The sequence below is a fragment of the Emys orbicularis genome, chromosome 3 (assembly GCF_028017835.1).
Source record: "Emys orbicularis isolate rEmyOrb1 chromosome 3, rEmyOrb1.hap1, whole genome shotgun sequence".
In the NCBI taxonomy this organism is placed as follows: Eukaryota; Metazoa; Chordata; order Testudines; family Emydidae; genus Emys; species Emys orbicularis.
Window position 1 is genome coordinate 149,732,615 of NC_088685.1, and position 16,191 is coordinate 149,748,805.

Genomic DNA, 16,191 nt, shown 5'->3' on the forward strand with positions numbered 1-16,191 from the left:
TTGGATAAAAATCAGTAAAAACAGAATTATAGTGATTGTAAAACCTGGGAATTTTTCAGTAAAAGTGAGTAAAAACTGAAAATGAAGGGCCTTGAGCATATAAAGTGCTGAATGAGAATTTCACAACAGAGTAGATAAAAGGGGACACAACCTGTGTGTGGATATCTCTCACAGTTTAGAAAATTAATAAATGTCCAATGATATCAGCAATGCTACATGAAGCACTATATCACTGTGACCCTGTGAAAGCCTCTCTCTCTGTGCCTTAGTTTACCCATCCATAGAATGGATACATAACTGTGATTATCTACCACATAGTGATGAGCCTTTGTTAATGTTTGTAGCACTCGTCTAGAATTTACACTGAAGGACAGTATAGAGCATGAAATTAGTAATGAATGATATTTAACTTTGAAAATTACTAAATTGAACTGACTGGGAAGGGACTTATACATAATTCTATGTGTGTACAATGCCTACTTCACACATGGGCACATAAATAGTGATTATAAATAAATATACAAACAACAACCAATTAAAATATAAATGCTGCTAATGTGATCTTAAGATCATACAGTCCAGGAGGGAAGGATGAATTGTACTTGATAACATTTGTTCTTCCCCTTGTTCAATACATTGACTTGTCAAAAACATGCATTTACTATTGTAGCAAAAGTAGTAAAGAGAGTCAACCAATAAATAAATCGAAATAATGATTTGAGATGAGAGCCTACAGATACAAGAGCCACTGCCAATACACTTATATTCACTGCTCACATAATTCTCCCCCTGGAGAGAAGATGAAACAACAAACTACAGTAACTCCTCACTTAAAGTCATCCTGGTTAACGTTGTTTCCTTGCTGATCAATTAGAGAACATGCTCGTTTAAAGTTGCGCAATGCTCCCTTATAATGTTGTTTGGCAGCCGCCTGCTTTGTCCACTGCTTGCAGAAAGAGCAGCCCATTGGAGCTAGCTGGTGGGGGCTTGGAACCAGGGTGCAGCAGCCCAATATCAGCTCCCCGCTCCCCTAAGTTCCCTGTGCAGCAGCCGCCCAGCAGGATATCAATTGCCGGCAATTTAGCTGTCCCTCCCCATGCCGTGTGCTGTTCCTGCTCTCTGCCTTGGAGCTGCTCCTGGGAGCCTCCTGCTTGATGTGCGGGGGAGGGGGGCAGGAGAAGAGGGTGGCTAATGTCAGGGTGTCCCCCTCCCCCCTGCTCCTGCCCCCCGCTTACCCCATCTCCATAGAGCGGGGTGGGGGACATGACAGGGCTCAGGACGGAGGGAGCTTGCAGGAAGCAGCTGCTGTCTTAACTTGCTGATCTACATAAAAAGGCAATGTACTTAGAGTGGGATCAGCATACCTAAAGGGGCAATGCGCATCTCTCTCTTTCTCTCACACACTGGGTGTGTGTCTCTGTCTGCCTTGCTGTCTCCCTTCCCTCCATTTGTGCTGCCTTGTAGAGTGTGAGGCTACATTAACAACGTGTTAACCCTTGAGGGCTCAGCCGAGTGCTAGATCATTTAGCAGTAAGGCATTCCCTGGGAAATATCCCACCCTCTTCCACTCTCTGACTTCACCACCTCAAGCAAGCTTCACAATCATCTAGGGTTACCATATATAACAAATAAAAAAAGAGGACCCTCCACGGGGCCCTGGCCCTGCCCATTTCCCACCCCAGCCCCGCCCCAACTCCGCCCCAACCCCGCCCTAACTCCGCTCCCTCCCACTCCCAGCCACGCGAAAAGGGCTGCCCGAGCGCTACCGGCTTCACAGTTTGCCGGGCAGCCCCCAGACCCTGCGCCCCCGGCCGGCGCTTCCCCAGCGCAGCTGGAGCCTGGGAGGGGAAGCGCCCAGCCGGGGGCGCAGGGTCTGGAGGCTGCCCGGCAAACCGTGAAGCCGGTAGCGCTCGGGCTTCGGGCAGCCCCCATGCCTCCGGACCCTGCGCCCCCGGCCGGGCACTTCCCCTCCCGGGCTCCGGCGGCGCAGGGTCCGGAGGCATGGGGGCTGCCCGAAGCCCGTAGCACTCGACTCTTAAACAGAGCCGAAGAGTCAGGGGAGGAGCAGAGCCGCCGCGGCCGGAGGCTCTGCTCCTCCCCTGACTCTTCGGCTCTGTTTAAGAGCCGAGCTGCCCGAGCGCTACCGGCTTCGGGCAGCCCCCATGCCTCTGGACCCTGCGCCGCCGGAGCCCGGGAGGGGAAGTGCCCGGCCGGCATTTTCCCGGACATGTTCGGCCTTTTGGCAATTCCCCCCGGACGGGGGCTTGATTGCCGAAAAGCCGGACATGTCCGGGAAAAACCGGATGTATGGTAACCCTACAATCATCATTGCTGTGTACAGTATTAAATTGTTTGTTTAAAACTTATACTGTGTGTGTGTGTGTGTGTGTGTGTTTATATATATATAAATAGTCTTTCGTCTGGTGAAAAAAATTTCCCTGGAACCTAACCCAACCCCCCCCCCCCCATTTACATTAATTCTTATGGGGAAATTGGATTAGCTTAACATCGTTTCGCTTAAAGTCACATTTTTCAGGAACATAATTCCAACATTAAGCGAGGAGTTACTGTACACTGACTGTAGTTAGTCATATTGCTAGTGTGTTACTGAACAATGCTTTGACACTAAGGTGATGGTGTGATGTATAGAAAAGATTACCTCGGTACTGAGTTGATGGCAAGTAACTTGATAGTTAACAGCAGACTCTCCAGACGTGTTGAAAGGAAGGATTCTCTAAACTTAAGTGAGCTTCCTTTTGTGTTGCAAAGCATGTACCTGCCCAACTCCAGGGTGAACCCACAGGCTTTGACTTTCAGCTCCTGTGTGGTTTTGATTGTTGGTGGACGAGTGATGCTTTTGAGTGACTGCCCTTGGCACATTGTCATGATAAAGGATATAATATGTTACGGGAGGAGTTAATAGAGTAATTTCCTAGCTCAAGGCTCAAGATTCCTTAGTTTGGCGCCCCAAAGAATCTGCAGTTTTCATTAGCTTTCAGTTTCCAAATCATTTCTGAAATGATGCAGACCTTGCTTTGTTCCGGTCTGTTCTTGTAATTAGTGTTCAATACCACTTAAATGGCATACATTGCTGGCTCCCATTCTTAGCAATGAATTTTTTTCTGAATGTAAATAAGACTTTGGGTTATGGAAATCCCATTGAAATCGATGGGAGCTTTGCCATGGCTAAGAGAAATTCAGGATCTGGTCCCATGTCTGCAGCAATACTTGGGGACATCAGTGCAAGTTAGATATTATTTCAGCTATTCAGGAAGTATTTAACTACAAATACATAGGATGCAATTGAATTCACAGAACACAGAATGTGTCCTCCTGCAAAAATTCTTAGATTCAAACTGGTTAAAATGCTTAAGTAATGAAACAAAATACTATTGCAAATGTTTTCCCTCTAATAAAATTTTGAGAGCATATTAAATGTTTTTAAGTCTTAATACCTCATAGCAGATGTCTGCATAACAATCCAAGAAACACCTCATGCAGTATATTTGAGCCAATATGGAATTAATGTGTTTAAACTCAAACTGATTCATTTTTTTACCTTATGGTACAGTGACTCCTCACTTAACATTGTAGTTATGTTCCTGAAAAATGCGACTTTAAGTGAAACTATGTTAAGCGAATCGAATTTCCCCATAAGAATGAATGTAAATGAGGGGGTTAGGTTCCAGGGAATTTTTTTTCACCAGACAAAAGACATATATATACACATACACATACACATACACATACACATACACACACAGTTTTAAACAAATGATTTAATACTGGTACACAGTGATGATGATTGTGAAGTTTCGTTGAAGTGGAGGAGTCAGAGGGTGAGATATTTTCCAGGGAATGCCTTACTGCTAAATGATGAACTAGCAATTGGCTGAACCCTCAAGGGTTACTCTCACACTCTACAAGGCAGAAGGAATGGAGGGTGGGGAGACAGCATCGCAGACAAAGACACCCACCTGTGTGTGTGACAGAGAGATGCACATTTCCCCTTTAAGTACACTGCCTTGTTAATTAGATCAGCTTGCTGAGACCGCAGCTGCTGCCAGCTCCCTCCATCCTGAGCCCTGTCTTGTTTCCCCCCTTCTCTATGGAAGATGGGGTAAGCGGGGTGCAGGAGCAGGGGGGAGGGGGACAGCCTGACATTAGCCCTTCTCTTCCTCCCCTCCCCCCCGCACAGCAAGCAGGAGTCTCGGGGAGCAGCTCCAAGGCAGAGGGCAGGAGCAGCACATGGCAGTGGGGGGAGGGACAGCTGCAATTGCTAGCCTGCGGGGCAGCTGCTGCACAGGGAACTTAGGGGAGCGGGGAGCTGATAGGGGGGCTGCCGGTCCACCTTGGTTCAAAGCCCCCAGCAGCTAGCTGCAACGGGCTGCTCTTCCTGCAAGCAGTGGACAAAGCAGGCGGCTGCCAAACGACGTTAGAAGGGAGCATTGCACAACTTTAAACGAGCATGTTCCCTAATTGATCAGTAACGAAACAACGTTAACCGGGACGACTTTAAGTGAGGAGTTACTGTACTCTTACACCAGTATGGCGGGGGGAGGAAGGAGAGAAACCCTTTGATAGTAGTTTGGTGTAGCATATTTAATTTTCCCTTTATATATGACATGTTACTATGTGCATTGTCTCCAACCAGTTTTCTGTGGCTTCTTTTGTCTTTGCTATGGCACCTTTCATTTTAAATTTGTTGATTTTTAGTTATCTTTTCAATCAGTCTACATTTGGGTGACTACAGTATTTGGTAGTTTTTAAAATGCCCAACTGTGGCTTGGTCTGCCTCAGCGTGGACATGCTTTTTCTCCTCTACATCACTTTCTTTGACGCTAAAGATAACTACTTTAAAGCCTCTCTCCTCTGCTTATTCAGTTTGATTCCAACTTCAGTCATCACAGTGCACAGGGTGGTGATCAGAATAGTGTCTAGCCACCTCTTTCTTCTCGCATTCGTTTTCCAAAAAAAAATGCATAATGTCCAGAGAAGCTTTAATCTAAGGAAAAATAACTTAATATATGCCCCTGGTGGTATTGAAACAACTGCTGAATTGGGCAGTGAAAGGCAAACCCACTTTGCTTAGCTCACACAAAGGTGGCAAGCACTGCAGCTCCTAGCCTTCGTGGTATCCAGTGGCCCTGCCTGTATGAGAGACCTCTCCAGGCCTCCGTTCTGTCAATATGGGTTCAGTGTCCCTATGCAATCAGATTACCTCACCAGAGCAGTAACCCAGTCCCTGAGGTGGTGCAACAAATACAGAAACCTGATTAAGGGAAAACGTCTAATGGTCAAAATCATGACACATCCCTCCGTCTTTTTGTCTGGGAAATTAGTCCTCCCTGGAATGCAGAAGAAGCATCAATTTGCTGGAACTGTGGGCAGTTGGCAATGTTATGAGACACTTAGTGACCTGCATGATTGCCACTTCTTTCATGATGTAGACCAACAATTGCACCACTGTAGCTTATGTAAACAAGTAGGATGGGACTTGCTGCTGAGAAAAGAAGCTCTCTAAATTCTCCTTTGGGTCGAAAAATGCAGAAACTGACAATCTCGGTCTTCTAAGGGAAAACTCAAAATTTGGGCTGATTGACTGAGACACCCAAACTTGTCCATAGGAGAGCAGGAACTGGACAACAAAGTATTTTAGCTATTCTCCCTGGGATGGTGGATACCACTAGATTGATTTAACTACATTGAATGGGTAATAAATAGTTGGACCTCTTCTGTTCCAGATTTTGGGAGAAAAAGACCGATAACTTGTCATTCAGTTAATCAGACTATCAACTATGTCTTTCTCCGACAAAGCTCTTGTGGCCAGGAAAATTGTAGAGGACAAAGTCATCATCCTACTGATAATGCTGAATTGGACTTTCAGATCCTGGTTGTCACAACTGATGGAAATGTCACTTTGTCCCCCATGAGTATTACCCCACATTGAAGACCACTGATGCAGGAGCTGATCTGTTGTCCATATCAGGGCAGGTTGGAAGTTGTGACCTGTATCTTATAGAGAATACATCCTCGGAAACTTGGTTTCTCTAATCTATTGGTTGATGTCCTCCTTCAGTCCAGGCACGATTCCACATTCAAAACTTATTTGGCAGGTTCTCATCTCCTGCAGATGGGTCTCAATTTAAATCAGCATCTAATAAATCTGTCTCCACTTTCATTTTGATGGATTCATTTGAAGAGTTGAACATTTGTATATTAAGTTTCCATGTGGGTGCATGTTAGAAACTTTCTGTTTCCACATGGAAAAAGTTTTGCATTACAAACTCACGTTTCTGTACTGATTAAAGCAGTGGGAAAGCTTCATCCTCTTATAATATACTAACATCAACTGGAAGCTGAATTTTGGTTCTATGATAATTGAAAGGGCATCTCTCTGAGCACATGGCTACTACATTGTTTTTCTTACCCACAAAAAGCCACTTTAATGGGTATTGCAAGAAGAATCAATTACTTGATTATCTTGTCAGTCAAGAGAGTCTCTTCAGCAGTTCTTTTCTAGACCAAGTGGTACTTCAAACAGCTGATTTTTTACCTAGAATTGTTTCTCCCTACCCTTTAAATGAAGGCCTTACTCCTTATTCTTTCTTTGTTCAGCCCCAATTCTTCTAATTCCTAAAGAAGTTTAAATGGCAGCACCTAGTTGTCTGTAGAGCTTTTAAACTCTTTTTGGACAAGACAGAGTCTTTCAGGAAAACACAGTGCTTTCTCTGTCTGATACTGGGTGGAAAAAAAGACTTTAAGCCTCTAGTCTAAAGCAACCATAATCTGGCAGCAATAGTTGAATTGTGTAGGAAAGCTGGTAAAACTCCTCCGCCTGGTTCGAGACCTTATTTGACAAAATCTATTTCCACTTCTTGGGCAGAGAGAAATAGAAGCTTTTAATAAGGAAATTTGCAAAGCAGCAACAGGGACATCTTGTCACTCCTTCAAAGAGGATTACGTGATGTATATATCTCCTTACCTCAGATGCAGCCTTCACTTGTTGGGTCCTGCAGTCTACCTTTTTTTCTTTGATGCCTATGTTTCAGATGCTCTCTTCCTCCCTTCCCTTTTCTGGATTCTGGACTGCTGATAGTGTTTTCCAGACTATTGTGGTGCCTGTGTATGATAATACAAGTTTGTCCTTACATGTAAATTTGTTCTTCTGTAAGTCTGGGTATTACCAGACTTACAGTTAGAATTTTAAGCATGGGAAGTTATCTAATGGGGCTGCGTATGTTTATTTTATATATAGGGTGCTAAAAATTCTGATTCCGTGATGCCTGTTGTAAAAAGACAAACCCATAGGTCAGGTCAACATTTTCTTAATGACCAAGACTGCCAAGGGGAGGCATAGCAGGCGGACTGGTGGATAATCTGGCAATAAGAATCCCCTACCCTAGTGCCATCACCACCTTCCGCAGGAGCCAGTATTGCACCCAGACCCACATGCCTTAGATTGTCTGGCTTGATTCAAGACAGGCCACTTCTAAAGAATACCGGCATCTCTGGTAGGGTTTCCAAGCCAATGTTGCACCCATGAAAAAGAGAACCTCTTTTACTTTCTAATTTAATACTTTTTCAGGTAACTTAAAAATCATGAGGGTCATGGAAATATTTATCAATCCGTATCTATAGTGATATATAAAAGACACCTCTTGTAATGAAGTTTCTCTATTTATAAGCCAACACCACATCCCATAGAAACTGCACTGTTGAAACACACAATGCCAGTATCTATGCTTGAAAAATTTATAAGATAACAAAATAATCAGAGGTTAATACAAAAAGGAGGGAACTTCATAGATATTATGGGGTAGCACACTAATAAGCCCAGTACGCTGCCCCTTCCACTTGGCACACTGGCTGGTATGTTAGGGTTTCCACCAATGAGCTTCTCCTTAAGGGTCCGTTACTATTGTATTAATTGAACTAAGCTTATAAGTGTCTGATAATTTTGGAGTGCTCACCCAACTCCAACACAGAAATGCTGGAAGGGAAGGGGATTCTTTCTTTCTCCCAGATCTCCTAGTGGTCTGATCTCCTGGATTTTTACTGCTGCTATAGCATCATTAGTGAAATTGACCCTTTTTTGAATGTTGTATTCTATTGCTCCTGTTGGGGAAGCCCTATTTGCAAGAATGGCAGATGCAGGCTAGGACCTTCACTGCTTTGTGTGTTCTGTGTGGGGAAATGGCAGAAGAAGAGAAAGAGAGGCGATAAATAATTGATTTCTTCTTTCACCGTTCCCTCCCTCATAGTTTCTTCAGTAACAGGGGAGGATTTGCAGGCATTGTAGAATGAAATTTCCAAAAAGAGTCTGTTTCACCTCACCTAATGTGCATATCAAACAAGGTGATTTGTGAGAGTTAAACTCTGTTGTTTGAGAAGAACTGTGGGCTGAAGGCGTACTGTATCCTTGCAAGCCTGTGCTCATCAGATTTCCAATTTATTGCTGGTGACTAGGAAAGTACTTTCTCTTCCAAGCTGTGGAGTACTATGTGTAACCCACACACCTTCAGGGTGTGGGGTTCTGTCCCATCTAGTAGCACCGAGACCACTTAGAGAAGGGGTCTCAAACTCAATTTACCTTAGGGCAAGTGCCAGTCCTCAAATCATCCCAGCAAGCCAATAATGTCACTGAAGATGGTGTTCAGAAAAGATAACATGTATTTTTTATTTTGAATTTCTTAGAAATAATAAAACTGTCATACAACTTTATACAATTCTTCGCCTGCCAGAGAGTTTTTCATGTTTGCCAGACACCTGGCAACGCTTCAGTTCTGTCAGTTTGTTGATGATTGGCTCCAGTGACTGAGCAGTTGAAACCTTCAGGATTGCAGCAAGGTGTACATCAGACAGTTGTGTTTGGCATTTTGACTTATTTATATTTGTGGGGAAAAATGACGCTGCCTCCATGGCTGACTCTGCCCGGCGACTAGTGATGGTATCTCTGTCCCTCTCCTGCAGCCAATGGGAGCTGCAGGGGGCGGCGCCTGTAACAGACAGACCCAGGGGGGTGGCTGCATGCATCTCTCCTCTGTGGGCCGCAGTGGGATGGTTCTCGGGCCGCAGATGGCCCGCGGGCTGGGACTTTGAGACCCCTGACTTAGAGAGAGATTAATGAGTTTGCTCTACAGCCTTAGCTAAAAGCCTACTGACTGTTAGCTAAGGCTGTAGAGCGGACTCATAATATCTCTCTTTCAGTGGTCTCGGTGCCACTAGATGGGACAGAACACCACACCCAGAAGATGTGTGGGTTACATACTTCCCCTAGCTGAGGAAGCGCGTCCCGAGCTTCAGAGACTTCCCAGTTGAAATCCTGGACGAGCCCCCACTTGTAATGCTGACAGACCCCGGTCGGCAGCGGGCAGGATCAAACCTGGGATTTCAGTGCATGAGCCTCTACCACGTGAGCTAAAAGCCAACTGCCTGTTAGCTCAGGCTGTAGAGCAGACTCATTTTCTCTCTCTCTCTAAGTGGTCTCAGTGCCACTAGATGGGACAGAACACCACACCCAGAAGGTGTGTGGGTTACATGTGCACAAGTGACTTTGGAAGTCCAAACCTTGTACTAGTTATTTTAGTATAAGGCTATGTCTACACTGCACAGTTTCTGAAAGGTATGCAGTGTAGCCGCTCTTTGTTGGCAGGAGAGATCTCCCAATGAGGTGCGGTAGCTTTGTTGTTGGGAGCGCATCTACTGCCGACACAGCGCTATCCACACCAGTGCTTTTCGTTGGTAAAACTTTTGTTGGTCATGGGGGGTGACACCCTCAAGTGACAAAAGTTTTAGCAACAAAAGTGCAGTGTAGACATAGCTGAAGAGTAAAAGTCATGCAATAAAATTTCTGTTTATAGGTGGGCAGTGTTTAAAGGTGGTGAAGAGCACGAATACATATTTGTTGGCAATATGACCCAACTTTAAATACAGCTCATAAGTATACATTTTTGAGAACAAGCCAGTTAGAAAGTGGTGCCAGACATTAAAATGATCTTGCCATGGTCAGTTTGTAATATATTTTTTTAAATTCTAAAATACATTGCTGTACACCAGTAACCACAGCTGTGTTAAGAGAGTCCATTCAGGAAATCATCTTCTTGCCATTCAGAACTACTTACATAATGAATCTCAATGGTCATGAATTGTTCATGAATCTGAAGTGTCTATCATAGAAATTATAGCTCTGCAAGACTAAATGAATCATCTTGTCCATCTCCCTGCAATTGCAGATTTCTGTTTAAACATATATTCTCTGTTGTTTAATTTGGCTTCAAATGACTTGAGCAATGAAGCTTCCACTACTTACCTGGGAACATTTTCCTGCAGCATTATATACCCCATTCTAAGGGTATTTTTTCCTGGTATCTGCATAATTTTATTAATTTTGTCCTCTTATTTCTACTTCTACTTCATTGGACCACCCTTGATGCCTGGTCTCTGTTGTTTGTATTGCACATCTACTGAGACACTATTATAGCCCCTCTTAATTGTTTGGCCAAGATGTACAGACAGAGGAGTATTTATCAATTACAGCAATCCCTTCATCCTTTTGGTTGGTTTCTTTTTGAGTGCCCTGCAAGATAGGACACTTTCTTGTATTCCTTTTTTTAGCCTGTTATTCACTGCAGTCATTCTTTATGAATTGCAGGTTGCTTTTTATTCTTTAAAAAGTACATTTGTCATGCAAATACATTTTCTTGGGATGAAAAGGGAACTGCACATTTGGATTAATAGTTTTTGTACTTTGTGTTGCGTGCAGATGTGGAACCAGGAAGGTTCAATTTTATCAAAATTTGAACTCTTCTGTGCTTGCCCTTATTTTTCTAGATCTGCTGTTAATTCATCTAAAATAATTATGGTTAAGAGACTTTTTCTGATTTTTATCTATTTTTGGGGAGGTTGGGCATATTTTCAGTAGAAATAGAAAATTGACCATCTGCTCCTGTATTCCATACATAAAGTCACAGTCCTATTTGTGACACCATTGTTGGTTGCAGTGGAGATGACTGTAATGTTCCCCTTAACAGCTGATTTCAGGCAAGGGAAGAAGCAGCTGAAGCAGAGAAACTCTTAAGTTATCAAGTTTCTGTTTTCATGAAAACTGCCGTGGTAATTTTTTTTAAAGGAAGGAAAAAACAGACTGTGACACAAAGGCAGAATTGTTTCCAAATACAGTGTTCTCCAAAGGTTTCCATGAAGCATCGGTATCATTTTAAAGAAACAAATACATCTTCAGGTGGTAAGAGGAAAGGGATGTTTGTTATTGAAGTATGGAAGTAGGTTGAATTAAGCCACATACGTGTAATAGCTAATATACAAACGCTTTAATAATTGTTAAAAATATATTGTATTATTCCCTTGGTTACAGTAGTTTTGAGTGTTTTATCTTTAGCTTGAAGACTGGTATCCCTTTACATGCTTTACTAGATAGTTTACACTTCATATTTTAATGTTACTACTTCAACCAAAAAAAAATGAACCAATAAGACAGTAAAATATTGGAAGAGAGATAGCAACTCTTGTAGTAAGAATACTTCACACTTTCTATTATAACCGCTTGCTGCTTGTAACTTTGAGAAACTTTAACTATCCAGACTGAAACTTTTCATGCTTTGTCTTTGCCTCATATTGACGTTATTTGAAAAGTTTCAGTAAAAGTGTATGAACTTGCTTCAAAGAAGGGAGCCAAATAGAGTTGGCCATGTCTGTACAAGCAGCAGGATAGGCTAGCTGCCCCAAGGATGTACACATCCGAGCCTCAAGGCATGTACTTGGAGCCGATAGCCCCTCACGTTGCTGTAGCTACACTCTATTTTTAGTGTGCTAGCTTGATGAGAGCTGGTGTGAGTATATTTCCTTGACCTAGGAATTACCACCAGCTCCAAACGTAGACATATCCAACATTACTTTTTTTTCTGTCTTGCTCACTTAGACTGTAAACTCTTTGAGGCAGAGGAAATGAGTATCTGTTTGTCCAGCACCTAGAATGATGAGGCGTTTAGGCACTATTGGAATACAAATAAAAATGATTGTATTTCTCATCCTCCTTTTTCCCTACTGTGACCTCTCTGAGCCCCCATCATCTTTTTAATCTGTCACTGAGTTCTTGAGTCAAATGTAGAGCTAGATAAAGTTCCTTGGACAAGGTATCTCTTTCCTTTGTTCTGCAAAACCTATGGTATGCTTCTCAGGTGCTGTATACATATTATATTTGTTACTCCGGAGGTATTCAATAATTTTTTTTAAATGGGATTATTAAAATCCCATGATCCATGAAAATTCCTTCCCAACTCAGAATTAGGTAGTTTTGGTGGATTAGGAGGATGTTCAGTGTGGTGAGAGCAAAGAAAACAAAATGTAGATATTAGGTACAATACTATATAAAATTTTCAAGTTAAACTTTCTCTATAGATAGACCTCAATGAGGGAGTACATTCTGTATTGAAATTATGTTCTGCTGTGATATTAAGGAAACATAAGGTTGAAAAATATAAATGGACAAAATTCGGGAAACGAAAATGTTCTGATTAATATGCAACTTTAACTGTGTCCATTGTGCTTATGAATGGTGACAATCTCTAACTACATAGTTGCATATTATATCTATAATGTAACTGTACAATATATGCACAAAGTATAATTATTATTAAAGTTGGAGGATAATTAGATTTGAGACACAAAATTTCTCCCATTTGAAGGGTATAGAATTAAAGAGCATAATCACTTTTCATGTTCCATGGCTCCCATGAGAATCTTTGCAACTTTACCTGAAGAACATTACCACTGTATTCTTTATATTTTGCAATGTCAGATACTTGGAAAAAGCAATTATAAAGTTTCAATGGTGATCATTATTTGTTTATAGTGTGATTTAGGCCTTAATATAATTTAGTGTTTCACATGGGGCTGGAATTATAACCCTGTTGTCCCCTTTTGTACCATTTGATGGACTTCATATATCACTTGTAGTCCATTATGGGATTTGGTGAGCTATTTTGATTTGTTTGTGTAAGAAATATCCAATTATTTGCAGTTGTGTACCCATTTCCTTTTTTGGCTTTACAGATACATCCTACTGTGATTAATATCCTTGCCATCTCTCATCTTCTGCTCTTTTTGGCTTTTCCCTTGTGTTTGCTCACTACAGCCTGCTGGCAGCTTACTGGGAGAGGAGCCCTCTGTCAGTGCTCCTTGACAGATTGAAAGGAGGTTGCACGTTCCAGAAATTTTACCTTTTAGTACTTCTCCTTAAAGGTTATGGAGTTTTTTCTCTTTGGAGAAGATTGTGTCCAATTACCCACTGATCAGTAATCCTAACATAAACAAGTTTCTGGAAAGACAGAAAATGGATTTAAAATACTGGCTTAATGTATCTCAATTTACACTGCTTATAATCTTAAACTAGATAAGGTATCTCGGCTTGTTTACAGAGAGAGAGTGGATAAAAAAGAAAACTAAACGCATAACATCCCTTGAAACTAATCCCTTTCTCTGACCACTGTGCTTCTCTTTCTGTGTCCCCCTTAACACGCTTATTAAATCCTTCCTCTAGTTGTCCCAGTTTTCTGAAGGCAAAGAGCTATAATAGAAGTTCATAAAACAGTTTTGCTCTCCACCCTCTAGAAGATGGCACTAAGGAAGAGAAAACAATGATTTAATGCCACTTTGAAGGGCCTTTAACAACCTATCTTGGGTACCATCTTTCGAAAACCTCCTTGACAGGATGTAGCATACCCAAATGTTTGTGGGTTTTGTTTGTTTGTTTGTTTTTTGTTTTCAATTACCTGTGACTTATGGACAAAGGCCCAAACCCTCTGTTGCACACACATCATAAAACATTTTTTATTCATAACATTGTTTTCTAAAAGATGTTTTTAGCTTTTTGCAAATTTGAGCAGCATGCTTTATATATAAAGATTGTATTGATTGAACTGAAATTATTTTGTGTATACTCAAAATAATTCTTGTTTTACAGCATAGATTTCCAAAAGAACAACCCAATACACAAGCTAACTGAAGAGGAGCTTTTAGCATTTACATCGGTAAGTAACTTATCTCTGTTTTTTACTATATTTATATCTTCCTTCGACTTCTTTAAGTGAAGTACTAAGCTGTGACCCATCAACTATTTTGGTGAAATTGTTTATGAATAAGATCTAATCTGGTTTTGGTCTGTTGCTTCCATAATTATGAAAAAGCACATTCTGTCTGTCTGTCTGTCTCTCTCTCTCTCTCTCTCTCTCAAATCAATGCTGAAATTCAGCCTTGTTTGCTTCACCAGCTCTGCACTATAACGTTTACATTTAAAAAACCCCAAATACTATTTTCATTTCAATGTCTTTTACAAACATTTAATGAGAGAATTTCTGACTATTTTAGATTCTGATTCCCTATTGGGAGTTGAAATGTAATGGTACAGGTCAGGCCCTTACAACAAATTCTTCACACTGATTTAGTGCTGAAAGTACTTCTCTACCTTGTAGCATCTAATTCTCAAGAGTCTTTTGTAAATTAAATAGAATAGTGCAGTCAGAAACAGTATTCTGATCCTTGCAAAGCCTTAAACACAGGAGCATACATATTCTTTTTTGGGAGTCAACTGAACTGAAGTCATTGAAAGCTAAATGTGTATAGTTTACACATTTCTTTAGCATGGTTTCTATCTGTTATATTTGACTTATTCTGAAAGTGAAGGATTTTGTAGTGTGCTTTAGGAGTGGCCCACTAAATCCAGGTTTTAGCATTAATACTCTATGAACTCGTTCTGTGTTCCATTGTCAAGGTTCATCAACATTTCTAAGTCTGTCATGAAGAACAGAAATTTGTGGTGGGTGGGGAGACTTTATTGAAATATTCAGAATTATAATAGTATTGTGAAAATTTATTAATCAATAGTTGTCCAGTAGTTCAAGAATAAGTGCGTCAGTGAGTGGCCTAAATGCCTGTTAATTGAAGCATTGTTGTTGGAGAAAGAGGAAAAAAAATCAAAGGAGGATTATATGGAACTTGCTAACCAATGTGGGAGTGTTAACAGATCTGAATTGGGAGTGGCAGAAGCTGACCGGTCTGTAGTTCCCCGGATTCTCCTTCTTCCCTTTTTTAAAGATGGGTACTATATTTGCCTTTTTCCAATTGTCCTGGACCTCCTTCGATTGCCACAAGTTTTCAAAGATAATTGCCAATGACTCTGCAATCACATCAGCCAACTCCCTCAGCACCCTCGGATGCATTAATTCCAGACCCATGGACTTGTGCATGTCCAGCTTTTCTAAATAGTCCGTAACCTGTTATTTCACCACTGAGGACTGCTCACCTCCTGTGCTGCCCAGTGCAGCCGTCGGGAGCTGACCTTGTCTGTGAAGACGGAGGCAAAAAAAGCATTGAGTACTTCAGCTTTTTGCACATCATCTGTCACTAGGTTGCCTCCCCCATTCAGTAAGGGTCCCACATTTTCCCTGACCACCTTCTTATTGCTAACATACCTGTAGAAACGCTTCTTGTTACCCTTCATATCCCTTGCTAGCTGCAACTCCAGTTATGCTTTGACCTTCCTGATTACACCGCTGCATGCTCAAACAATATTTTTATACTTCTCCCTAGTCATCTGTCCAAGTTTCCACTTCTTGTAAGCTTCCTTTTTGTGTTTAAGCTCACCGAAGATTTCTCTGTTAAGCCAAGCTGGTCGCCTGCCATATTTACTATCCTTTCTGCACATCGGGATGGTTTGTTCCTGTACCCTCAATAAGTCTTCTTTAAAATACAGCCAGCTCTCCTGGACTCCTTTCCTCCTCATATTAGCCTTCCAGGGGATCCTGCCCATTAGTTCCCTGAGGGAGTCAAAGTCTGCTTTTCTGAAGTCCAGGGTCCGTATTCTACTGCTCTCCTTTCTTCCTTTTGTCAGGATCCTGAAATCAACCATTTCATGGTCACTGCTGCCAAGGTTGCCACACACTTCTACTTCCCTTACCAATTCTTCCCTGCTTGTGAGCAGCAGGTCAAGAGGAGCGTGGCCTCTAGTTGGTTCCTCCAGCACTTGCATCAGGAAGTTGTCCCCAACGCTCTCCAAAAACTTCATGGATTGTCTGTGCACCGCTGTATTGCTCTCCCAGCAGATGTCAGGGTGATTGAAGTCCTCCATGAGAACCAGGGCCTGTGATCTGGAAACTTCTGTTAGTTGACCAAAGA

General features: G+C 41.9%; 1 protein-coding gene across 1 annotated transcript in view; it reads left to right on the forward strand.

Moving 5' to 3' along the window:
- Positions 1–16,191, forward strand: part of TTC27 (tetratricopeptide repeat domain 27) — a 170,756-nt gene that overhangs the window by 51,569 nt on the left and 102,996 nt on the right. Inside the window, exon 9 of the mRNA XM_065401810.1 lies at positions 13,982–14,048. Coding sequence (XP_065257882.1) covers positions 13,982–14,048 — 67 coding nt within the window. The remainder of the gene's footprint in view (positions 1–13,981; positions 14,049–16,191) is intronic.